General features: G+C 46.5%; 1 protein-coding gene across 2 annotated transcripts; it reads right to left on the bottom strand.

Annotated features, from left to right (window-relative positions):
- Positions 1 to 25,957, bottom strand: LOC142591102 (uncharacterized). Of its 2 annotated transcripts, XM_075703488.1 has the most exons (6): positions 25,649 to 25,957; positions 20,025 to 20,131; positions 17,813 to 17,875; positions 10,062 to 10,130; positions 4,698 to 4,751; positions 1 to 170 (listed from the first exon to the last, which is right to left on the bottom strand). In XM_075703488.1, the coding sequence occupies exons 1-6, from the start codon at positions 25,779 to 25,781 to the stop codon at positions 84 to 86; spliced, it is 513 nt and encodes a 170-aa protein (XP_075559603.1). In that variant the 5' UTR covers positions 25,782 to 25,957; the 3' UTR covers positions 1 to 83. The 2 variants fall into 2 exon arrangements, with proteins under 2 accessions (XP_075559603.1, XP_075559604.1); XM_075703489.1 differs by lacking the exon at positions 10,062 to 10,130.
- Between the last annotated feature and the right edge of the window lie 993 nt (positions 25,958 to 26,950).

Genomic DNA, 26,950 nt, shown 5'->3' with positions numbered 1-26,950 from the left:
TTTCTGTCATGAAGACCGTTTTCGTGCCCACCACCGTTGTTTCATTTTTGCTGCCATGAAAAGTCCCCAGAATAGGAGCGTCTTCAGGTAACGAAGAAGATGCCTCTGACGTAACGGATCATGCCCAACATGATGTGCTTGTCCAGTGGAATGTCCGCTCCGATACAACGCTGTGGTCATGCGGGTGAGAGAGTAAGACAACGAATATCAATAGTCAAGCCCTTGAAAACCTTTATCGCCACTTGATTGGTTGATTGACCAACTCATCGCCTGATCGATATGTATGGTCATACAGCCTAAGGCTACGCAGGAGCTGCAAAAGCTATTGCGGTGCAGGGTTCCATAAGGGTACTGCTATACACGAGTGTGAGTCTTGGCACTCCGCGAACCTTACACACACCTTTAGAAGTGTTCTTAAGACATCACTGGAAGTATAGCTGCATTGCCCTTAAAGTGCAACGTACACTTTGATTAGTATTATTTGGCTGACCACTGCAAAATTGCCAGTAGTGGGATAATCACAATCGTTTGTGGCAAGAGGACTACCACTGCCCACTACATGAATCGCGACCACCGGAACGAACAGTTGAGAAAGACGACCGCCGACTTCATGTTGCCAGACCTGTGCATGGGCATTTCTTGTCGTGTGGCTGTTAGCCTCGTGCGCGATCGATGCCAGTGCTGCGAACGGCGCTCCGGTGACGTCAGATGGGGGATCCATTTTTGTCGTCTGCTACGCGCCGGCTTCCTCTTCATGCGTTTTCTCGCGCTCTAACTGCGTCTGGCGCAGCATGGTGCTCACCAATTACCGTCTATATTGTTTTTCTAGAATGAGTTCTATAAATTGTAGCATCAGGAAGGCAACAAACGCTGTATAATTTATGTATCAGCTATATCGCCACCCGCCCAATTGCTATGGCGTTGCACAGCTAAGCTCGAGGTCGCTGATTCAACCCCGGCCGCTACATTTAGCTGGAGGCGAAATGCGAAAACGCCCGCCTATGATTAAATTTAAGTGCTCGTTAAGGAACCACAGGTGGTCAAAATGAATCCGGAGTCCTCCATTATGGCGCGAGTCATAATCATATGGTGGTTTTGGCACATAGAATGGCAGAATGTCTTTTGTTTTATAATTTTTTTCATATAACCACAGCCCTCACGGGTAGCGACATCTCGTGACTCAGTCATAAAACAAAGCGCCGAGGGAGTAAATAATATTCCACGCGGTTTTTGAAATTAAGCACGATAGCAGGACTCATTCACGAAATTTAGCGCTGATTAAGTGGCACTGTACCTGAATACAAATTTTAAATTTTGCTCACAACTCTAGTCGCTTGGTGTTGCATATGTCAAACTTTTTTCGACCAGGAAAGTATAATTTTATAATGACAGGCTATTTATCCCACACATTAGTTGCCCCAGGGTTTATCATGTTTCGCAATCGCAAGCACGCTTTACAATATTTTCTTGCAAGTAAATCTCGTTATCACTTTCTAACGCAAAAATATTATTTGGTTAAGTTAGCAAAGGACCATTTCTGTTCGACACACTTTCAGAGTACCGCAGGACCTCAGATGACAGAATTTTATCAGCGTAGAAATATAAATATCGTTATTCTAACAAAAAAAAAGGAAAACGCGAGAACGCCTGTGAACATTTTATTGTGCCTTTGTACCTTTATCCTATATCCAAGAACTCGAGCAAGAATTGCGCCTAGTTGCGTTAACGTAGCGAGCGCGCGCGTGGAGCGGCAACGATGTCCCCCCTCTGACGTCACACGCGAGAGGGCGCCACTCAAAGGTCTCGGCTAGTCCTGTATATGCTCCCGCAGGGAGCAGAGTTGCGCATAGGTCCGTTTACGATCCAGCTCTGCAGTGGAAACACTCCCCACGCGCGCAGGAGGCAAATGCCGCGCGGTGTTCCGGTTATTTTTTAACGCGACATCGTTAAGGAGCTCGTGTCGCAGAAAAGCCGGTGTCGTTGGTGTCGGCGTCAGCGGCGTTGGCCGTGAGCGATAAATCCCAGACGGCACTTCATACATAACAAAACGTCTTGCAAGATCGGCTGGTGGGAATCGAACCAGGGTCTCCGGAGTGTGAGACGATACCACTCAACCGCGAGCTTCTTTTTCTTTATTGTGCTCAACCACAAGTTCGATCGTTCAAAACTGGACAAAATCGCCTCTAGTGAATGCGGTGTTGGCTTAGAAACGCGCCGTAGAAAGTTATACCACGGTGTATATCGGTAATTATGACCATGTAAGTTACAGAAGTCGCAGTTTCACGAGTAGCGAAGTACGTTTCCGCTACATTTCTTGTGCACCATGTGCACACGCAGAGCCATCTCGCGGCAAACACACAAGACCCCCTCCTCGCAATGTACGGCGCTGCCCCGACACGTGGCGCACCACTCGCCCCATGATCGCGTCCGCCTTCATGGCGCGTCGCGTCTCGGCCCGTCGCGTGCCCATCGCGACGCTTGGCTCGCGTAGACCGTTTGGGTAGGTGGTGCGAACGCGGTGCGATAACGCTATCGCGCTCCACTCTTGAAGGCGACGCTCAAGCGTCCTCCAATTTTATGTGCGCTGGTTGCGAGCCACGTGCGGCAACTATACGCAAGCGCTGAGCAAGATTACACGTTTCAATGCAGGCTAAGCTCGAACGATTGGCGTAGCCGGAGAGGTGCCAACCCTTCGAAATTTTTAGTTTGCGTGCACATATATACACGCACATATACAAACACACGCACGAACGTACATATAAAGGATAGGACGCCCCTCGATCCCTCGATATAAAATCCTGACGACGCCCGTGACTCGAACAGCTCAAAAGTTCGCGGTCAAACGCGCATTACCTAGCAACAAAAAGCGGTGCAATGTTTCTCAACATGCATATGAAGTTTTCTCGAGGAGGCAAGAAATGTTTTAACGGGTGTGTAAATAAAACTTCACACACGTGTGGTAGACAATTATGTGAGCACATTTTAGCTGCCGAAACGAGACGAATAATGAATATCGCCAACAGAACTATCGTGCCTGCAATATTATGCCAGTGACCGTTGACCGTCATTCATCAGTACACGTCGTTCACAGCAGCTGCACATTTCCGATATATGTGGTGCAGACACGTAAATTTAAACACATTCCAAATGTTCACATGTGCACATCTAATGCAAAGCTTATTTTTACGAACGATACCGCAAAATTAACAGCTCCTTCGCAGCAGCAAATCTGCAAGTGGAAAAAGATTCAATATGCACGAGTTTCTAGATCAAATTTATTTCGTACAATGGAATGAATGAGCAATGGCTGGTGGCAGAAGGTAATGAGTGCTGGTTCTCGGAGTCTTGGGGGGGGGGGGGTGCAGCATTCTATGCCACTGGAAAGGCAACAAGTTATTAAGAGTAACAACCGGTTATTTTTATTGGACTAATGACATAAGATGATAAACTGGCAAAGTAATTATTCACACATTGCAGACTGTATTATGACAGTACATTATTCTTTATCTTTTCATACTACTCAGGTTAATTTATTTTAACACAGCGCTTAATAAACGCACAAAAATAATTTCTCATTCCTCACGTCGACTAAGGCTGATCGAACATGAAACATATTGATGATGGCAAATGGTGACGCTATCGCAGCAGTCTCATAAGCGGGAGCACACGGTGTTTTCGCTTAGTACAAAACAATGAACATCAGCACATCAATAGACTTGACATGAAAAATCAGAACGCCGACAAAAACAAAACGGAGCAGAAAAAAGCCAGGGTGCAGCGGGCAAATTGTACCTGCAAGTATTTACTCTATTCTGACCACACTTTTTTGGAGCTGCATAGTCAGAACAATCGTACAAGCAACAGAGCGAATTGAGCGAGTTGGTAAGTTAACATTCTTGGCGTATGTGTGCAGCGCGACATAGACGTATCGTCCTTTCTCTGTACCGCGACGGTGTCGCGCCGCAGATATACACCAAAAATTGCAGAAGTGAGCAACCTCTCATGGCACGCGTACGCATTTCAGCGTGTACAGGCGTGTTACTCGAGATAAATGCCGCTTTAGTGTAAACAAGCCGAACTCACCTATGTAAACAAGGCGAACGGACCTCGCATATCCTGGTCCCTTCTGGAGCCGGCCGGTCTCGTCCGTCCGCACGGCAGCGCGTAAAAAGCTTTGTCACTTTCCGTGCGATTTGCGCAGTTTGGTGCGCTGCAACTCATCATACCGGAATACAAGTGTCAAAATGGTCTGCTTCGCAGCACTTCACCAAAGTCATTAACTTAATATCCTCGAATACCGTACCTGCAATCCCGAGCCGATCGTTGCTACGCACGCTCGACGCTCTGCTGATTGCAATTTCGATGGCACTGGCAGAAACGAGTCGGCGCCGTTTCCGTAAAGTTGGCTTCGGAGCGCGCATTTGATTGTCTGACGTCCTTTTGTACCACGCGATCGCTCTCGGCGAATAGCGGTGCGAGCGGCGCCGGAAAAGTTATGCGCAACTCTGCTCCCTGCGGGAGTATATACAGGAACACCAGTGTCGGTGCTAGCAGGCGTAATACAGAAAACGAAGTAACATTATTGCATCTATTGACTGACTGACAAAGCACTGACGCAGCGTAAGCATTACTTAATGCGCTTTGAGGAAACAAATTATTCTTTACGGGAAAAGCTACAATGAAATCAGAATGCTCACCTGAATCTGCTTACCCATTCTTTCCACATCTTCTACGGAAACTTTTAGCACCTCCTGCATATAGAAACGCATCGAGGCTGGCGGTATTAAAGTACACGTAGCTATTACTAGCAAGACTATGATTGTAATCACACAGGTAAACTTACAAAAAGAAAGATATGTTGACGCTGCCATCCTTATCTTAGGACACGCAGGGATATGCATATTTTAAGAGGACACGTACGCTGTTAATTGAGAACCTGAACGAACCACCGTAGTAGTTCTTTCTGGTTTTCACAGTTAGCGCACGTCCCTGTCAGATGGCGTCCTTTTGCAACTACTTCGTTCCATACACGCTTGCAAAGTGCTGCTACACGTAATAAGGGGCGCTACAACGTAAAACTATTCCAAACTTTTCTATTCTAATTCTGCTATCAGCCCTCAACGATTGGTCAAAAACTTTTTTCGACCACCCCCATTTCACCTGTCTGTCACGCGACGTCACGAAAACCGCGATAGCTCCCCATCTGATATGTTGTGTACACACTCATTATGCATGATTTGACAGAAAAAAGAAACAGTTATTTCTGATTCGACCCCTTTTCGCCATTAGCCCTCGGCTATTGGTAAAAAGTTTTCGGGCTCCACCCACTTCTCCTGCCTGTCACGCGACGTCACAAAACCGCAAGAACTCACTGCGTCAAAGTGACGTGTACGCGATAAAGATGCATTAATATGCCGAACAAAACTGAATTTTCTTTGGAATAGCCGCAGGCTGCCCCGTTCCGAAAGGAATAAAAGATGGCTTCCGCCGATCGCTCAGGCGCAGGCTACTGGCACGTGGCGGAGGGCATGGGCTTATTTGCGTGTAAGAAAACTTTTTGCGTGGCCGTGTAACGTTTGCGAGCACTATCGGCACGTTTACGAGCTCATTCTGCGAACTCTTCTTTGCTGAGGGTCCGTTTTAGCGTCATTCTTGAGCTTGAGTTGCGTGCCATCGCGATTTTCGACCAGCCACCGTAAGCTAAGTAAGGGAAAGCCGACCAATCGTAGACGCCGGCACCACCCTCTTCGTCCGGTTATCGACTTTCAGTGCAGTGGCACGCCCCATCGAATCCCTCTCCACTTGAGTGTTCTCCTCGCCTCTTGTCAGCCAATTAGATACGACAAGCCGCTCAGTGTAGGCAATGTTATTCGTTTTATAAGCAAACAAAAGTGACCTCCTATGAACGAGGAGAGCGTTTGATTGGTCTGTTCAGACAACCCTGCGGGTGACCGCCCGGTGCTTGCGTTGGCGGTTACGCAAATGTGACGTCAGGAGATTGGAATAGAAATATATTGGAATAGTTTTACGTTATAGGGCCCAAGCTGCACACCTAGTGCTAGGGATTTAGTGTACTTTAGGCAGACTAGTTTTGGCAATTCAGTCTGTAAGTAGTTCTGGTAGCGTGTACCATTCGAGCGTCTAAAGTTATTTAATGTACTTGAATGCGAATCAAAATATGGATGGATGTACCAAGAGAAATGCGAGCATGAAATTGATATAATTACGCTGTGCTCGCCTTAGAGGCGTCTTTAGAAAAAGTGATTAGACAAAGGCAGTTGAATAATAAGCTTTAAAATTTCAGCAGCCCTACCCAGACGCTTTTTCATGACTAAGATTTCAGTGAAATTATGCAGTCTCCTTCAGTGCCAGTGGTGTAACAAGAACACTTCGGTCTATTAGCAAGGTCTCGTGGTTGCACCAATATCCTTATCTGCCTCTTTCTCTCTTGCCTTTACATGCACATACGCAAGCACGCACGCAAACACACAAACACACAAAGACGCATCTACTATGACAATAAATTCAAACGCGAATGATTGAGTAACTACTCTAATTAATTGATTCGTTTCAAGGTTGACCTGCATGCGTAACTGTGGCTCAAGTCTTCAAAACGTACGCTTTAGACTACTCCATGCTTGCATACGGGCCGCAGAGTGATCACATGTCGCACTTCCACGTAATTACGCGTAAAATGAGTTCTGATCAGTTATTAATGCGATTAGCATTGTTTGCCTACTTCAAGTGTTTTGAATCCATCCTTTCGTCTATCAATCCATTCACACAATTCAGCCTTGTCACCGGCCTTTCTTCATACCGTGGTGGTCCCGCCTTCTACGCCGACCCAGTGGGCCAAGTTGTGTAATAGCTTGGGCTGCTAGATATCGTCACCACAAAAGTTTACAGACTATGGGCTCCTGTAAAACGTTCAATTTCCGAGCAGTCTGTAAATGTAGCTAGTAAAACCGGACATCACCACGTTGTTCACATATACTAGCAGCGACTGGAAATCCGTACACCAGGCTCCGCTGTGAGGCTGCTGGGACCTTAAGATTTTATTGCTACAGCTGTTGTATGGACACTACAGGCGCATTTCCGTCGTCGCCCTCGCCGTCGCCGTCCCCGTGAGGTTCCGTATGAAGTCCGAGGGTGATAAAATCGTCGCCGCACACCGTATGCTGTATGTGCGAGTAAAAGCGTGCGATGGTGAGCCGGCGATCGCCGCTTAAAGGGACACTAAAGGCGAATATTAAGTCAAACTAAAGTGATGGATTAGTGCTCGAGAATCTCTAGCGCGTCAGTATTACAGCGAACAGTGCCTTAATAATCGAAAACTTGAGGCAAATGCAGAACACGTTTAGAGAATCCGCTGGGACACTCAAGTATACTTGTCCGACGACGAAAGCACTCCTCAGGTTCTGTCACTATACAATAATCAACCACCCATTGCAAAAACCTTCCTTATATGTATTATAAGACGTAATAAAATGCTACTCCTATAGATCTTTTTCATTTTTTTTTTCAAATAACTTACTGAAATTTGGCTTGACGACAACGCCGGCGGTCGAAAGGTTTCGGTTTCACTCGACTCCGCGCTGCCCACACTTTCGCTTTGCAGTAGTTTCTTTATCGCGTAGTGCTGCTTTTGCTCGCTCGCGGAACTCGCATAAACTGCAAGTAGCAGAGCATTCAACTTCCATGTGATGTCGTGGGATTCCTGAACGGTCTACGCCACTTGAACAAAAAGCAGCTGCAGCGGCGAATACACCACTCTGCGTTGGCTCTGTAACGCCGTCTGTGGGGTGCCGTTTTACTCACGGACCGCAGCAAAGGGTGGCGATGGCGTATGCAACGTCACCACACCCCCGGTTGGGTGGCGGGAGATTTGAATATCGAAAAAGGTATTTGGACCTTTCAGACGCTACTTTCTCGTAAACTAAGCCTTTTTTTCCACGAAAGAAGCGTTGCGAGTTTTCTGAAATGGTATTCAAACAGTCTACCTCCACTTAGTATTTGCCTTTAATGTCCCTTTAATTTTCCGCTCGCAAGAAGGAGAAGCGGGGAGGAAGCGCGCCGTCTTCACTAGCGCTCAAGGCTCCGGAGGGAGGGGTAGGAGGGGGCGCGTCTTCTACTCCAGGCGGCCCGGGTGGCAGTGCGCGGCTGCCCGGGACACTGTATCTTGAAATCCATCTACGGCGGGTACTGAGTCCGCTGCGCGCGGCGTTTTCTCGGCTCACTTCGCGTTGATGAGAGACGCTGCAGGAAGGTCAATTCGCTCGCTGCTGCTGCCGCGCTTCCTCACTCCAGCGTTTTGACAGCGAGTTTCCGCGGTCATCGATGTGTTCATGTTTGCTCTTGCGCACGTGACAACGTGCTCGTTAATTTAGTTAATACGCTTATGTTTACAAGTTTATACGGCTGATAATACTACTATCCTTACTTCGTATAGCTGTCCGTTAATTTGCTATCGCAAACGATGATTCGCCTCTCAGGCAGAACTGCGACTTTTTTTTCTCATATTCCTTTGTCGGTAAAGTTTTGTGGGCGACTGTACATGCTCCTAATGGTGATGCACTCGTTGCACCTTCGTCATTCCTGTCCTGTCACTTACCGCTCGTCATGCGGTTGTCAACGCCTCGTCGTCATACAGGCTGCGTGATGCAGTCGCTGTTACGCCATGGACTGTCATGCAGTGGCCGTCATCCGATTTACTTATGTCATTGTCATGTTTGCATAGTCGTTGTGTATTCGTCGCACAGTCGTCATCATTCAATCGATGTCATACCGTGGTTCTAATTCCATCGCGTTCATTCTATCGTGGTCTTTCTAACTTTTGCATCCTACTCTCGTCATGGTGTCGTCGTCATGCCATCGTTGTCACACCATTGTCGTCACGTCGTTGTCGTCACGCTGTCGTTCTACCATCCTCATCAGTTACGACATCCCATTTTCGTCGTGTCGTCGTCGTCATAGCTCCTTCTCATTTCCATCGACGTCGATAAATCTTCATCCTACTAAGTAATTATGCTGTCGCCATTCGATCGTGATTACTCTGTCATCGTTATGTCGTCGTCTTCATTGCATCGTCATCTGACAGCCACCATCGTGCAATCGTTGTTCGTTATTCCAGCTTCGTCAATATCCTGTCGTCGTACAAACTTGTCATGCCATTATTATGCCATCATCGTCTCTGTCGTTTTGCCACCGCCATCCCTTCGGAAGCGCCATCCCATTGTCGTCATTCCGTTCGTCGTCACGCCGCTTTCTTCAATCCATCAACTTCATTTATTCTTCATCATTCTATTGCAATCACGCTGTCGTCATTCAATCTTCAGTAGGGCACCGTTTTTATGGCATGGTCATCATTGCGTCTTTCTCAAAGCCGCTACGATGCATTCATTGTTGGGCCACCGTCGCCATGTCGCCGTTGTGTCATTGTCGTCATACCAGCTTTGTCATTCGTTTGACGTCATACCGTCGTCGTCACGCCATCGTCATCACACACTTGTCGTAATCCAATTGCTCTCTCGTCGCCGTCGTGAAGCTGTCGTCGTTAAGTCAGCGTCATCATTAAAGTATGGTCATCTCCATGTTCTCATGCCGCTGTTGTCATACCAACTTTGTCGTTCCGTGCACATAATTCCTCAGTTGTCAGTGCGTCGCTCTTGTACAACCGTCGTCGCGCCACCATTCTCATGGGCGACCTTGTCAAGCGAGTGCCATAGCAACATGGGAGGATACTGGAATAGGTGAACCATAGCGAAAGTAACGGAAGTCTCAAAATAACAACCGATACTAGGTAAACTTCTCTTCGGAAATACTGTAAGTCACTATATTGCTCGAATGCTAATCGCATTACCATCGGCAGACATCGTGAGCATATTTGTGCCGTTATTTTCTCCAGGCTGTCACAGAGCACTTGACGAAATGGATTGAACCTTTCGCAGTTCGCGTTTAGGTTTATGGTGACGGTGCATCCACATCCACATTCGCACACACACGCACGCGCACACGAGCGCCCACGCACAACACAGCCTGTTGTTTGCGACAAGGTAGCTTACCGGAAAAGCTGAAGCCATGAAAAGTGAATAAGCCCTTCCGCACTTAACGAGGTCCGTTTGCATCGTCTTCTGTTCTGAAAAAAACGCATTAGGACCAGTAAGAAGGCGTCTTAACTCAATTTCAATATATTCAGGGCCGGCATTCTCAGGCGTTCATTTTCGGGTATAGTATAGGATTCGACAAATTGCATCGTATCTCTGGCACAGGGCCAAGCACAGCGCCAAGAACGCTGTCGCCCGTGGACGCCTGCGCATCTGGTGCTACAGTTTCGTGCCATCTCGTGACATGTATCCCCAAAAGTGAACGACCGACTATGTTTCTTCAGAAAAATGATCGCGTCAGTATTGCGACCAGATGAGAATCCTAACCGTTAGCCATAATGAATGTCAAAGAAGGCGAAGGGAGGCGGGGGAGTTGAAAGCAGCTAAGCGGCCGGGCCCGCCTCTCACCCTGCCGACACGCGAATTTGCAGGTTTTGCGGAATAGGGGAATGCGACCGGATCACTGTCCGCACTGTTGGGAAGTCACTGTCGCCGGAGCCCTGCAACATCACGCAGTACGGAACAAGACGCATGTTGCGCTCCTCATAGGTGGGTTAGGCTCTCGAATTTCGTAATCGTTCATAACGCGACTACGTGAACTATTCGGTATATGGTATGGAAACAAACCGCACTGCAAACGGGACACTGAGCGGTCAGTTCAGAGTCCTGTGCCAGCGGGTTTTGTGTGCCTTTTCTAGCCCCGTTTGCTTCTATAACCTTCGCTACTATGCCCCTGAATTTCACATTGGCATGACGCGAGCGGCAACACGTTGGACAGTGGGCTTTCCCGACCCTCTCTTGACCTGGTGGCGTTTTCGAGCAATGGGGAGAGTGCGAAAAACGATTGCGTGCATGGGGGAGCAGATTGCAGGTGACCAGCTCGGGACGCTGGATTTGGTGTCCGTGATTTGTTGTGATGTGGTTTGGAGCGAGAGACCGCCAACCGCCTAGAACGTGTCGTTAGATCTTGGTCGAAATGAAAATGCCACGATGTAGTTACAGAATAGAGCATACTGTTCGCAGCTGAAGCAAGAATTACGATTTTAAACAGGCAGATTGGCACAGAAAGCCACAAGAAAGGGAATTGCCGCGAACTAGCTGAGAGACCTTGGCACTTAAGATGTAGTCTATGAGATTACTACTCTACGTAGGTCGGCTGTTACAAAGTGCCACATACTTGTTTAAAATCGCAGTTATTATATAACACATGCGTTTGCGCTTTGCTACATATACGTATTACGAAGTAAAAAAAAATAAAGTGTTCACGCTAACGAGTTGCAGTGCCGAGGTGCTGCATGCTGGGCACTGCCTTCGCGACAACGAGTGCAGTGGTAGAACCGTGGCGTCCGGGTAACTGCATGCTCTCCCTCTCCATTGCTGAATGCGATGGCGAGGAAGAGAGAATTCATGTATCCAAAGGCGCTATAACGTAAAGCTATTCCAAACATTTCGATTCCAATTATGCAATTCACGATTGGTCCATGATTGGTCCATGTCCGATTATGCTACACGATTGGTCAAAACTTTTTTGGACCACCCTCACTTAACCTGTTTGTAATGCGACATCACGAAAACCGTGATAGGTTCCCATCTGATATGGCGTGTGCACACTGATTATGCATGATTTGGTCAAACAAAAGAAAAACAGTTATTTCTGATTCGACCCCTTCTTCTCGCCATTAGCCCTCGGCTGTTGGTCAAAAGTTTTCGGGCTGCACCCGCTTCGCCTGCCTGTCACGCGACATCACAAAACCGCAAAAGCTCGCGCATCAAAGTGACGTGTACGCGATAAAGATGTATTAATATGCCGAACAAAATTGAATTTTCTCCTAAATAGCCGTAGGCTGCCCCGTTCCGAAAGGAATAAAAGATGGCTGCCACCGATTCCTCAGGCACTGGCGGCTCGCACCTGCCGGAGAGCATGGATTTAATTCCGTATAATAAATCTTCGCCAATGTATGAAAGCATCTAACCCTACAGCTAGAATAGAACTTGCAGAACTTTCGAAGTTAATCAACAAGCGTAAGACAGCTGACATAAGGAAGTATAATATGGATAAAATTGAACATGCTCTCAGGAACGGAGGAAGCCTAAAAACAGTGAAGAAGAAACTAGGAATTGGCAAGAATCAGATGCATGCGTTAAGAGACAAAGCCGGCAATATCATTACTAATATGGATGAGATAGTTCAAGTGGCTGAGGAGTTCTATAGAGATTTATACAGTACAAGTGGCATCCACGACGATAATGGAAGAGAAAATAGCCTAGAGGAATTCGAAATCCCGAAGGTAACGCCGGAAGAAGTAAAGAAAGCCTTAAGAGATATGCAAAGGGGGAAGGCAGCTGGGGAGGATCAGGTAACAGCAGATTTGTTGAAGGATGGTGGACAGATTGTTCTAGAGAAACTGGCCACCCTGTATACGCAATGCCTCATGACCTCGAGCATACCGGAATCTTGGAAGAATGCTAACATAATCCTAATCCATAAGAAAGGGGACGACAAAGACTTGAAAAATTATAGACCGATCAGCTTACTGTCCGTTGCCTACAAAGTATTTACTAAGGTAATTGCAAATAGAATCAGGAACACCTTAGACTTCTGTCAACCAAAGGACCAGGCAGGATTCCGTAAAGGCTACTCAACAATAGACCATATTCACACTATCAATCAAGTGATAGAGAAATGTGCAGAATATAACCAACCCTTGTATATAGCTTTCATTGATTATGATAAAGCGTTTGATTCAGTCGAAACCTCAGCAGTCATGGAGGCATTACGGAATCAGGGTGTAGATGAGCCATATGTAAAAATACTGGAAGATATCTATAGCGGCTCCACAGCCACCGTAGTCCTCCATAAAGCAAGCAACAAAATCCCAATAAAGAAAGGCGTCAGGCAGGGAGATACGATATCTCCAATGCTATTCACAGCGTGTTTACAGGAGGTATTCAGAGACCTGGATTGGGAAGAATTGGGAATAAAAGTTAATGGAGAATACCTTAGTAACTTGCGATTCGCTGATGATATTGCCTTGCTTAGTAACTCAGGGGACCAATTGCAATGCATGCTCACTGACCTGGAGAGGCAAAGCAGAAGAGTGGGTCTAAAAATTAATCTGCAGAAAACTAAAGTAATGCTTAACAGTCTCGGGAGAGAACAGCAATTTACAATAGGCAGCGAGGCACTGGAAGTCGTAAGGGAATACATCTACTTAGGGCAGGTAGTTACGGCGGATCCGGATCATGAGACGGAAATAATCAGAAGAATAAGAATGGGCTGGGGCGCGTTTGGCAGGCATTCCCAAATCATGAACAGCAGGTTGCCATTATTTCTCAAGAGAAAAGTATATAATAGCTGTGTCTTACCAGTACTCACCTACGGGGCAGAAACCTGGAGGCTTACTAAAAGGGTTCTACTCAAATTGAGGACGACACAACGAGCTATGGAAAGAAGAATGATAGGTGTAACGTTAAGGGATAAGAAAAGAGCAGATTGGGTGAGGGAACAAACGCGAGTTAATGACATCTTAGTTGCAATCAAGAAAAAGAAATGGGCATGGGCAGGGCATGTAATGAGGAGGGAAGATTACCGATGGTCATTAAGGGTTACGGACTGGATCCCAAGGGAAGGGAAGCGTAGCAGGGGGCGGCAGAAAGTTAGGTGGGCGGATGAGATTAAGGAGTTTGCAGGGACGGCATGGCCACAATTAGTACATGACCGGGGTTGTTGGAGACGTATGGGAGAGGCCTTTGCCCTGGAGCGGGCGTAACCAGGCAGATGATGATGATGATGAATAAATCTTCTTGCGTGGCCGTGTGATGTTTTCGAGCACTTTCGGCACGTTTACAACCTTGTTCTGCCAAATATTCTTTGCTGAGAATCCGTTTCAGCGTCACTCTTAAGCTTCCGTTACATGCCGCCGCGATTTTCGACGAGCGGGCCAACCGCAGAGGCCGGCACCACCCTCTTCATTCGGTTATCGATTTTCAGTGCAGTGGCTCGGCCCCATAGAATCCCTCTGCACTTGAGCCTGCTACTCACCTCTTGTCAGCCAATTAGATAAGACAACCCGTTCATTGTAGGCAATGTTATTCGTTTATCAAGAAAACACAAGGGGCTTCCTATGAACGAGGAGAGCGTTTGATTGGTCTGTTACGACAACCCTGCGGTGACCGTCCCATCCTTCCGTCTGCGGTTACGCAAATTTGACGTCAGGATTTTGCAATAGAAACATATTAGAGTCCCGGACCAGGACGAATTTTACCCGCCGTGGTTGCTCAGTGGCTATGGTGTTGGGCTGCTGAGCACGAGGTCGCGGGATCGAATCCCGGCTACGGCGGCCGCATTTCGATAGGGGCGAAATGCGAAAACACCCGTGTGCTTAGATTTAGGTGCACGTTAAAGAACCCCAGGTGGTCAAAATTTCCGGAGTCCTCCACTACGGCGTGCCTCATAATCAGAAAGTGGTTTTGGCACGTAAAACCCCAAATATTATTAAACATATTAGAATAGTTTCACGTTATAGGGCCCCAAGTGGCGTAGCTCGTTGCACGGCGGTGCACATGAATGCGTTTGTACGCGCTCGAGTTTGCATCACGCCGAGTCCTGTGGCCTCCGTGTGAGATATACAAAACGCCATTGACTATATAACTATGCCGTATATGGGTGCGAACACTACAATAGGTTTGTTCGATTCAGACAGGGTGCACGGCATCATCACTGAAGAGGTGCAGGCGGTGCCGGTTGTGTTGCGTTGCCGGGCCGCACCGACTTGAACCCTTATACCGGCAAGGTGCACTGCGCCACAACAACGGCTCGCCTTGCAACCCGTGCACTCGATGACGGGAGTGTAGGACGCGCCGCTGCAGCTCGGACAATCGAGGACCTATAGCTGCAGCGCACGGTAAATCAGGGCGAAATGCGCAAAGAACCTTGGTTTTTTCTCGAACAGAGCTCAATATCATCACTGATGTCATATCTTACCACTTATCTTGGTGTGGCCAAATAAAGAGAAAAAAAGCCTTGACTTGACTTGACGATAGACAACAACAGTTCGTTCATGAACGAACTGTTGTTGTCTATCGCCACAAGAATAAGATTACGAGGGAAATTGTGGAAGCAGCTGAGATAGCCAGAGCAGGTGACGAGTGCGTTAGCACGCCGTCCATATTTTTATCAAGGAAAGAGCTTGAATTTTTGGGCATAATAGTCACATGACTGTCTTTTCCCCCTTCCCTTCAGTGTGTTCTATTGTAGTGGCGTCCCAGTGAGTATATATATACTCACCAGCTGCAATAAATGAATTGTTGAAAGTTAGCGCTCGTCCTGTGTTCTGCTTGTCCCTGTGTAATTTTTGCGCTATGTATCCCGGTCTGAATGCATCCCACCAACACTCCCAAACTTCTTCCCTGCTAAACCCCACTTGTGGCCTGTTTACCACCAAATGCCGTCGTATAAATTGCGATCGCGCTCACCTATTAATGTTTCAAACATATTTACATCGTTCAACTAACATCTACACTGCAGATCGAAAAATAAACGGCGTTTTCCGCGTTACCAGTTTTCCGCGTTACCGAGAAGTCCATGACGTCGTCATCCTTCTTTCGTTTGTGTGTTTTTGTACCTGAACTCTCTTTGAGTAGTAAACCTACTGTTCTCGCGGTCCTAGAATATTTATTTGTGCATCTAGTTTAGTATACTCATTTAGTGTTTCTTTACGATTGAAACACTAGAATGCTTCATAACATGCGATGCTTTCGGAACAAATCCTGGATATAATGAAAGCGCTATATTTGAAATATCTGTTTATTCAAAGCGTATTGTAATCGTGAGCAAGGTGCGTGCTTTTAAGGTGACATTATTGGAATGGTAATGGAGTCGGACTCCACTTCATGTGAGGTGCGAAACACAAGGAAAATCCGCGCGGGAGTACTTTGTGCAGCAGAAGTGCCGGCCTCTTCATTTTCTTTGTATCACTGTGGAGAGGCAAAGGGCGTTACGAAAGCCTCTCCGCCATGTGGCGGCAGCCTTTTGTTTCGGGTCTAAGTGCATCCCGTGATGATTTCTGACATACGACAAGGTTGCTCACGGGCACCAGCATCATTTCGCCAGTATCACGTCACCACTTCCGAATGTGACTGCTTCAGTATACGTTACGAGCGGTGAGGGAGTGCGCGTTCGTCGTCACAACAGTTCATTTAGAGGCTCTCCAATTTTAATGAACTACGTGCCGCTTATAACAAAATCTACTTCCCGTCCCGCAGACTTCGTTGTGATGACGGTTGGATGTATCTATCGTTAATGAAACTGATGAGAGCCTGTTTTTTTATGCGAAAGCATCAAATGGCCCATTGAGCGAAAAGGGCGGCGTCTGTAGCAGCGAAACGTTACCTAAATTCTCATTGGCTGCGACGCCATGCCACGTGCGCACCTCGACGGAGCAGAGTTGGTGAAAGGAAACAGCTGTGGCCGCGCTGGCGTGCCAGGTGGCGCGTAAGGTGAGAGGGCATCAATGTGACGCCCCGTCACCCTCTCTCTCACTCGCCTAAGCCTGTGTTACTCGCTCGTTCCTAGCCCGTGAAAGCTCTCTCCTGCGGTCACTCTTCGCCTCGGTAATCGCTATAAGGAAATTAATGTATAAAAACAGAATAAATTCCAAAGAAATAACGTTCGTGATAGTCAGTTTTGACCTTACGACCCCGCGCCCAGATCCCGAGCACCTTACTTACTTGGATAAGCCAGCGCTTCATTGACGGCAGACTTGTGCACTCTGCTTTATGACAACATATGGTACTTGGACCGAAATTTGTATTACTGAGCCCGACGTGACGACAGCGGGGAGATCAAATTTACCGTTAGCGCCCCCATTAGATTCTATGGCAGTCGGACAAGGTAGCATGTCGTCGCAGATAGAAGCGCAGCGATCTTGTGCTATCTGGGAGGCGTTCGCCAAGCGTCTCAACGCGTCCAACAGCCCACTTTGTGACTTATGCGGGTGCAATGAAACAATCGCGCACCTTCTTTGTCAGTGCTCTCGTTTCAACCCGCAAAGAGCAGTCATCTCAGCCACCCTTGACAAACTGGACAAGCGCCCAATGACAGAAAACAAGATCCTTGGAAGCTGGCCTACGCGAACATCAGCGCGATCGGCTATGAAGGCGCTGCTGCGGTATTTAAAAGACACCGGACTTTCTGACAGATTGTGACTTCACTGTGTGACGCAGGATTGTGCGGTGGCACTGTATAACCCTAGGAACGCCTTTGCGGGCTGCGTGACAGTACCCACAGAAACAGTTTGTGTGCACGTGCATGTGTGTGTAGTTTGATTTTTGTTTAATTTCTTTTTAATTTTTTTATCCTTCTCTCTCTCTCCTATCGCATCCCCTTGTCCCTCCCCCAGTACTGGGTAGCCAACCGGAGACAATCTCTGGTTAACCTCCCTGTCTTTCCTTTGCCTTTCTCTCTCTCTCTCTCTCTCTCTCTCAACGCGTTCGCTTGACCGTGGGAGTTCATAACTCGGAGGGCTGCTCATCGGCGTTCAAATAGACATTAATGTTTCGCATTCACAATTCCATAAAGAGTGCTTCGGTGTCGTCGGATTTTTAAAATTATCTTCCAGTTTACATATCAAAGCTCGAAGCTTTATCAGACGGGTGTAGTATTAAGTCAGTTGCCTTCCACCAATAACAAAATGGAGGTCATATCTCACCTTGACAGTGCCCTGAACTTGAGAGTAGCAGAGATGAACAATGATGCAGCATTTTGGTAGAATCTGCACATGGGGGGGGGGGGGGGGAGCCCGTGTTAAAACAAAGGCGTCAAACTAAAATTCTGTCAATTTCAGGTGCGAAAATCACGCTGTAGATTAGCCGTACACTCATCTAATTGAAGTGCGAAAAAAACAAGGAATATAGGTGAGGAATATTGTCTTTCGTGCTAGGGTTCTTTTGCAGTCAGGAACTACTTCAAGTTACGGTGAATTGCCGTTATTGACTAAATACGATAACCTGGATCATCGCGCTGGCATCTTTTTTATGCGCGTGCATTTTGGAGAACTCACCGAGAAAGCGAATTCTAGGCTTCAGTACATGGAGTAGAATACCTGACATGGTAATAAGTGGGATTACCGCTTTAAATAGAAGACACGGCGTAAGCTGCCGCGCAGTTCGTCTTTGGAGATGCAGACATGCTTATCTCGAAACATTTTACAAAGCGCTCGTGGTACTGACAATATAGTTTAAAGAGATTCCTTCGTGCGGCATATCGTGTTGCTTTGCTGGTTAGTTGACAGTCTAGATTGTGACAGATTAGATTGACAGTTTTTGTTGACTGTCACGCCCTTTGCTGGAATTTTTCGTGGTCCCCACATCATACCAGGATACAAAGTGCAATGGTATTCGCTTCAAGGCAGCTTATTAGGGTGCACTGTGCCGTTATCTCGCGCGTTTTGAATCAGCATGAGAAAGTTACGATGTACGCCAACAGCTATGTGAAAAGCTTTTGCGATTATAAACCAACAAGCACTACATACACAGCAAAACAGAGGAAAGACAGTCTTTTCACTCGAAAGCGGCATTTCAATTGCAACACGTGTGCATGTCAAAAAGAACAGCTGCAAGAGTTGGAAAGAGTCCTAGCTTTCATAATTCTCTATCGACCACGGCGACCGCACAAGAATAGCAGCAGAAGTCAAGGAAATGAAGTTTCTTACTTTGTATTCTTTTTGTAGGGCGTGACTTATACATGGTCAAGCAGGAAAACAAGATGGCTATAAGAAGAAGAGCGTCGGCGTTCAATGCACGAGCACAGCTGTTCCGCGTATTTGTTACGCATAACAATTAACAAGCGAGCTTGAAGCATACGTTCAAAGTTGTCGTAACATTAGCAGCCCGCAACTGCTCATCACTTTGGAATGAACGCAGGCAACCTTCGAGGAAGGGAATTCTCTGGCGTGAAAACATCGGTGCGGAGCGGGGATTTTCGGCATCGTTCATTGGCACGTGTTCACTTCATTGTGTGTCCTCACTGTCGCTAATCGGAATCTTATGCTCCTGTGCCCATTTGTTAGCCCAGCTTCCTTCTTCATATGAAATGAAGTGCTTAATGCGACACGTTTGGTAGAGCTATATTGGTAAAGAAACGCTGTTGCCGATGCCTTGGGTGTCAAAACTGAGCTGTAGCCAGTTCCGAAATGATAATTTCGTGTTCTCTTTAACAGTGAATCACACTGACTGTTAGAAAACATATTCATTTATTTATTAATTCTACCTCAAAGGCCCCTGAACAGGACATTGCATGAGGGGTGGGCACATTGAAAAAACGGCGTGTCAGGTTAGGCAATATGACTTGAAAGATGGTCTTTGATGGCAGCTTTGAAACGAGAAATGTCAGTGATGAGGGCGATGTCAGAAGGAAGAGTATTTCATTCACGGGCTGTGTATTGAAAAAAAAAGAACGTTGATACGTAGTGGAATGGGCGCGTGGTAGATACAAGCCATTAGAATGTGTGTGGCGGGAAAAACGATGGGCTGGATTGATGACCTGGTTACCTGTGGGCTGTAAATGAAAGAACCTAACAAATATGTACAGACAAGTAAAGTAGGCTATAATAAAAAAACGCGAATGTAAGAGAAAAGTGTATCGTAAAGTGATAGAAAAGCAAGATGTCATTTTTCTGCGATGCTGTTTACGTGCGTACTTTCAGAAAATCTACACTGATATGACCAAACGTTCACTGCCAATAATAAAACGACAGAAAGCTGATCTAATTGGTAAGGATTCATTCTGCAAGAAAAGGTAGGCGTGCAGTTCACTTCTTGGTGTTGTCCACTTCTCTTCTCTTGCGTCCAGTCTGCACGCCTCACGTTTTCTTTCATAATGTCAATAATATATAGCCAGTGATGGACTGTTTTGTTGGGTACCTTGAGGACGGCGTCAGCAGATATGTTGAATTTCAAGGCCAGTCTGTTTCCGCACTTGGCCAGAATTCTGGCTGCTGTTGCGGCACTTTTGGAAGTGGTCACCACACCTGAAACACAGGTTTCGTTGAAGTAGTGGTATTAAAGAGGTGTAGCTGACCTGAGGTGCACAGTTGGAACAAATTCGATAAGTTTTCGAGTGGCAAAGACTCCTGTGACAAGTAAAAGGTGCGGGAAGGAATGTGTGGCTGGATCTTATGGCTGCTCCCAGCAGCGTAAATGTGGCAATTTACCATTCAGTGGCTACCTATGAGCTCTCCACATCAACAGCATAGTCAGGGTTTCCACATTTCTCCGGTCAGCAAAGCTTAAGTGGATAAATATACTGCAGTCAACAATCAAGGTACTAAATCTTAGTGAAAAATACTAACATAATATACACTGTTTAAAAAATTGAATATTTATTGAAAATTTATAGGAAGTTCTGCGAAGTCACTTTGAACAATTTCTCTGCTCTGTTCTCGTCTGGTCGAGGTGGATAGCTGCCTCCTACACTTGTGGGAAGCCAAAAAGTGCATGCAAACCCGCTGGAAGAATAATAAACTAAACCGTCCACTCCGCTTGCGCATCGCGCAAATCACCAATGGAATTGAAGATACGCTAAACAATTAACCAAACACTCTTGGGAGAAGGTATGCGACAGCATTCAGGTACAACTCGGTCTAGCCAAAAGGTGGAATCTCCTCCGATATCTTATGGACCCGGATAAGAGTCAATCCGAGCAGAGGAAAGACCTCAATTAGATCAGTCACCAATACCAGGGCATGAACGACGAGCTCCTAAAAGAGCTCAGAACCCGGTACATAGGCAAAAATGCACATATCCCCCAGAAACCATACGCTGATCCGGAGAATGTTAACCTAGACGCACCCATTCTAGAGGCTGAAGTACGAGCCGTGTTGCTGAAACTGCGAACTAAATCTGCGCAGGCCCCGATGGCATAACAAATAAGACCCAACGAAATTTAGACGACGCATCTATCACTGCCCTAACAGAGTACTTAAACCGCTGTTGGGAAACTGGTTCTGTCCCCTCGCAATGGAAGCATGCAGAAATAATATTCATACCTAAACATGGTAAGCGACTACAGCTCGAGAACTTACGCCCGATCTCTCTGACCTCATGCGCAGGAAAACTGATGGAGCACGTTATACTTAACCGCTCCACAATTTTGCGGAGGACAAGAACTTATTAGCGAACTCTATAATTGGCTTTCGTCAAAACTTTCCACGCAAGATATCATGCTTCAGCTTAAACGTCAGGTTCCGGACCACATATCCAAGAGTGGTCCTGGGCCTTGATCTTACAAAGGCCTTTGACAACATAGCGCATCATGCTATACTGGAAAATCTGCAGAACCTAGGTGTAGGCCAGAGGACCTACAAGTACATCAAAGATTTCCTCAACCACCGCACAGCGGAGCTAAAAATAGGAGAGCTGCAATCGGACAAGATCCCTCTTGGACGTCGTGGCACACCGCAGGGATCAGTCTTGTCCCCCTTCAAGTTTAATTTAGGAATGATCCGATTACCGGAAAATTTTATTCAGATTGCAGATCTACACCACAGTCTGTACGCCGATGACATAACATTGTGGGTGGTTAAAGGTAGCGATGGAGATATAGAAACCACGCTACAACAAGCTGTAGACATGTTTGAAAAGTACGTGATCGACAGAGACCTCGCCTGCTCCCCGCAAAAATCAGAACTCTTCCTACTCAGAGCCCCTACAAACCGCAAATCCGACACTGCACCACCCCCAGAAATGACTGTCCGAGCCGGAGGAGGCGCTATCCCGGTGGTGGCCACCATCTGTGTACTCGGCCTCTTCATGCAAGCTCACGGACGCAACGGCAACACAATTCATAAACTAGAAGCGTGCGTTCAGCAGGCGATGCGACTCATCTCAAGAATGGCCAACTGACGCTCTGGCATGAAAGAAGCCAACCTCATAAGGTTTGTACAAGCCTGCGTGCTCAGCCGCTTCACGTACATCACCCCGTACCTCTGCCTCAAAACGGCTGAGAGAGAGAAAATAGAGGGAATTATCCGGAGGGCCTATAAACAGGCTCTTGGGCTACCTATAAGAACGGCCAACGCTAAATTGCTAGCTCTCGGTGTGCACAACACCCTTGAGGAACTTGTGGAAGCGCACCTTATATCTCAATACGAAAGGCTAGCTCAGAGTGCTGCCAGGCGAAACACCCTCCAGAATCTAAGCATCATTGCAACTATGAGTCGATGCAAAGCACTAATTAGACATTATTCACGATCAGAGGCGCTATCTCAAAATTTATCCCCTCCCTAAAAACATGCACCGCGAATTCCACAAGGAAAGGAGGGCCGAGCGGTCTAAAGCCCTACATAAGAAATTCCATGCCTTCAAAGACGTAGTCTATGTCGACGCACCAGAACACGGAACACAACTGTATGTCCCTTGCAGTGGTGGACTCGTCAGATGAAATGCGCGCTGGTGGTTCAATCCGTACCAGAAGCTCTGAAACAGCGGAAGAGGCGGCTATCGCTCTGGCACTAGCCTTCACGCATTGTCATTACATTAGTAGTGATTCCAGAGCAGCTGTGCGCCATTTTGCGAAAGGTCGTGTATCGGCTCCCGTAAAACACATACTAGACACCAACCAACACCCACGACCAATCCAGATCATTCGGGCATCAGCACACTCCTCCCTACCCGGCAACGATGCCGCCCACACCACCGCTCGAGGACTCGCCAACCGAGTACCCGGACGGCTCACGCTAGTATACGAGAAGGATCGCATGGTCAGTTACCAGGAAATAACTCAGCACTACAGGTTAGCCAGGGCAGTGTACCTGCCAGCACACAAATCGCTTAGCAAGCGACATGAAGGAGCTTGGAGACGACTTCGGACAAAAACCTACCCCAACCCCGTAGCCTATCACTACTACTACCCGGAGCAATACCCTAATACTTGTAACTATTGCAAGAAAAAAGCGGATCTGTTCCATATTATGTGGTCGTGCCTAGCGGAAAATCACACAGATCACGAAATAAGTAATACTGAGCAGTGGGAGGCCGTGTTGCTCAGCTCCGACCATTACCTCATTGCCAAGGTCATGTTCGGAGCTCGCTCACTCACTCACTCACTCACTCACTCACTCACTCACTCACTCACTCACTCACTCACTCACTCACTCACTCACTCACTCACTCACTCACTCACTCACTCACTCACTCACTCACTCACTCACTCATTCACTCACTCACTCACTCACTCACTCACTCAATCACTCACTCACTCGCTCATTCACTCTGCTCTGTTGCAGCAAGAATGATCTGCACCACAGACAAATGAATGTGTTTTGGAAGTTCATTGATGAAACCTTCACCTAATGTCATGGCTGGAATTTTGTTATCGGTATGTATTGATTCTGAGTGGGTGGCACCACTTTGGGTAACTCCAGAGTATCCGACTGTTAGGAAAAATCAGTGTCTAAAAAAATTGGTGGCTCCCTGCATTTGTGTCCTTTTGAAAGCAGTCTCACCCTCAACTAGACGCGGTCAATAAATCTTAAACCTATTGGCATTGACACGAAAATTGCAAACAAGCTCTAAACATTGGGAATTTTAGGATGACGCGAAAGTTGGCCCGTATGCATTCGCTGTTGTCATGACTTGTCCTTTGTACGAGGCTGGCAAATATTCCACGTAGGTTCACTCATTCACATATGTTCGTTCATAGTCACTTGCATTCAAACCTATGGACACCAAGTTACGCTCACACTCGTGTCCACGCATTCCCACTCATATATGTACTTACGTTCTCTCACACTCGCTGATAGTGACTCTCATCCATAATCAGGTTAACCGGCGCTCACCGCTGTTCAATTTTCCCTAATGACTCTTGTCCTTCGTCACTCATCAGTGCTTTATTGTACATCTGTGAAGTGAGCGTGGAGTGATTTGAGTCAGTGTACTTGTGAGTGAGTACGCCGACCTATGAACTTACGGAGCTGTAGGGAAAGAATATTATGGACAAGAATACTCTGATTGCAAAGTACTACACAGTGGGCGTATCCAAAAATAACCAGAACGTTTTTCTCCCTTATGAATGCTTTCAAGTTTTTATTAGTAGCGGGCACTCACGCGGGTGTGAGGCATTGTACTTGATGTGCACCAACCAACGTGTCCCATATTAGAATTGCTCGTTTATTATTTCTATGATCTTATATCTGCTCAATAAATGCGCAGTGATTTTTGTAGACTGTGTACAGTAAGCAGGGACACTGCATGGAACTGTGTTTTAATAAATGTGCTCGTTCTCGTAATTTTGCTGTTGTCAAGAGAGCGTCAGCATTTTATGGTGAGGTTGGTATAACGTTCTCATCCCTTTCCCTTGTATGGTAACAAACTGACAGTGAACAACACATTTCAAAACTGCTGGGTAATCATAAAACGCTTTATATTAGGAAACAATGTGCCACTTCTTGCTAGCTGCACTCATTGCAACCAGCCAAAGTGGCGTAATGGTGGCATTGGCGGGCGCGTTTTGGCGAGAGTAAAGCGCAAGAAATACCCGTGTATCATGCATTGCGAAGAACTCGAAGCGTTCAAATATAATCGAGAGTCCCCCAATGCGGCTTGTGTTAATTTTCAATCTTGGTTGTTTATGTGTAAAATCTGGGCATGTTTTTTAGCTTGACACATTGTAACTTCAAGCTGTATCAAATGTGATGCGTGACTTTCGACGAAATCAGGTAATCTTGTACAAAACCTTCAGGCAGTTTGCAGAACTTTCCGAGTCACACTAGTTGACAAACCCTTGTATTTTTATGAGCCAAAATTGCGGTCGAATCATAACGAGTGATAAGATGTAGAAGGAGGGGGAGTTCTCTTTTTTTTTTTTACTCCACGAACGGGTATCATCTTCCTCAGATTAGGTTGCATGCTCAGAGCAGACGAACTTTGCTAGTACACTTCCATATGTACATAAACAAGTGCTAAACGGGGCTAACATGCTTAAAATAATTGTGAAGAAATAAATGCCCAATTTCTGAGCTTTGTGACAGGTCACGTACATTGACACAGAAAGCTTAACAGTTAACTCTTCCGTAGAACTTGGAACAAGAAAGCCCCATGTCTCGAGTAACGTTCCTCGCATTCTTAGGTGCCCCGCGTAGTTTGCCCACTTGGTGAATACTTGTGACTTAGCTCCAAAAAGTGGCACAGGTGCAGCAGCGCATGCAAGTGGGGTAGTGAAGGGTTTTTAGAAAGGGGCATGGCACTGGCGGCGGCGAAAAACGCTATGATAATAAACTTGCATAATATTGTTTTTAACAGTATTGATGATCCACTCTTCCCTTTCATCACAGTGTAAGGTGACATACATAGATTACGGAAGCTTACAGAACCTAGTAATCGCGCGAACTGTTTATAATATTCGATCGATCACACACGCACTAAAACACATTATACATATTCATATTGAAACAATTCAGCATAGCAACAACCAACTCCAAGATATCAAGGTAGCCTTCATTACTCTCCGTTTTTTAAATTGTTAGCAAATCGCAAAATTCCAGGCTCACCCGATTTGCCGCCACAAGGGTCTGTCCTCTTCAAGACTGCTTGATCGGTTAATGTCAGCAAAATAACAACAATTCCGTAGAGAGCATACATTCGCATGTCTTCTCCGTTTCTAAGCTTGTGGAGCATTCCCATCGGTCACTTGTCGAATATATGTGATCCATCATTGGTAAACAGTGTCCGCACATATTGTGAAGTTCCTGGGAGAGCGCGCTCATGTAAACATTTTCTTCCCCGGTTCTATATCCGCGTAAGTGCGCGGCACAATTTGCACAGCTTGCTACCACGAAGGCAGAAAAGCACGTAGTAGACTATCCAAACCTGCCGACGCAGGCCGCTACTGCGACGCATTGCTGAGCAGCTGAATACTCAGACGCTTTTATATGGCGCTTGTATCCGACTCTTGTATCCTAGTCGTGCCATTTAGTTCTGAATGAATCAACTATCATACAATACCGCTTTTGGATGACACTTTCTTTCAGGTTTCTCTTCATATTTTTTTATTCACTTGAACTTGTGCTTTTGCTTGCGGCGCGTCTTGTTATAGCTAGGTCGCTAATTTCCTCTGCGGTTTGGATCGAGGTGGTCCTGCGTTAACTTGCAAGGGTAGAAGAAATGTTACAACGGCAATTGTGTAACGGGGTCTGGCCGCTCCTGGGATATGTCGCTGCCCACTTGCTTTTCCGTGTTAGTTGCAACATGTGTCCGCAGATGCGATATTACAATTGGTTTAGTTTTGATGCGCTGCGTGTTTTACAATCCGTATTTGTACACTTTAAATATTCTTTAGTGCGAGACTGCAGAGTTTTTCTTTACCTAATGAATCTTCCCGCACATCCTGTTTACACTCGCTGTTTTTTGTTACCTGCTTACTGATGTGTCCCGTTATTGTTACTAAGCAGCACGTCTAGCTATGTTTCACTAACTAGCTCCATTGCAGCGGCGGCATTGCTTCTGGCATAGGTAACTAACACCCTTCACCACCTATATGCCACTTTTTACTGCATAATAAGTTATTTAGCTACCAAGTGATGTTTATGCTTGCTTAGCTTCGATCATCGCTTGTTTAGAGACTATAGTTATGGCAGCAGTAAAAGGTGGAAGGGGTGAAACTTTACATACCTAAGCCATGGATAACTCGCTCGAGCTGCTGCCAAACATGCCATGTGCCCTTGTAAAACCGCCCCCTTAATCAGCTTTCAGAGATGTTTCTGTACAACGGATCATTGGTGACGTACTTATCCAGACAATTACCCTTGTGTAACGCTCACTTTCTTGCCAGCATCGATGAAGCCACAAATATT

This window comes from Dermacentor variabilis, chromosome 8 (genome assembly GCF_050947875.1).
Source record: "Dermacentor variabilis isolate Ectoservices chromosome 8, ASM5094787v1, whole genome shotgun sequence".
NCBI lineage: Eukaryota > Metazoa > Arthropoda > Arachnida > Ixodida > Ixodidae > Dermacentor > Dermacentor variabilis.
This window is presented reverse-complemented; position numbering and strand designations above follow the sequence as displayed.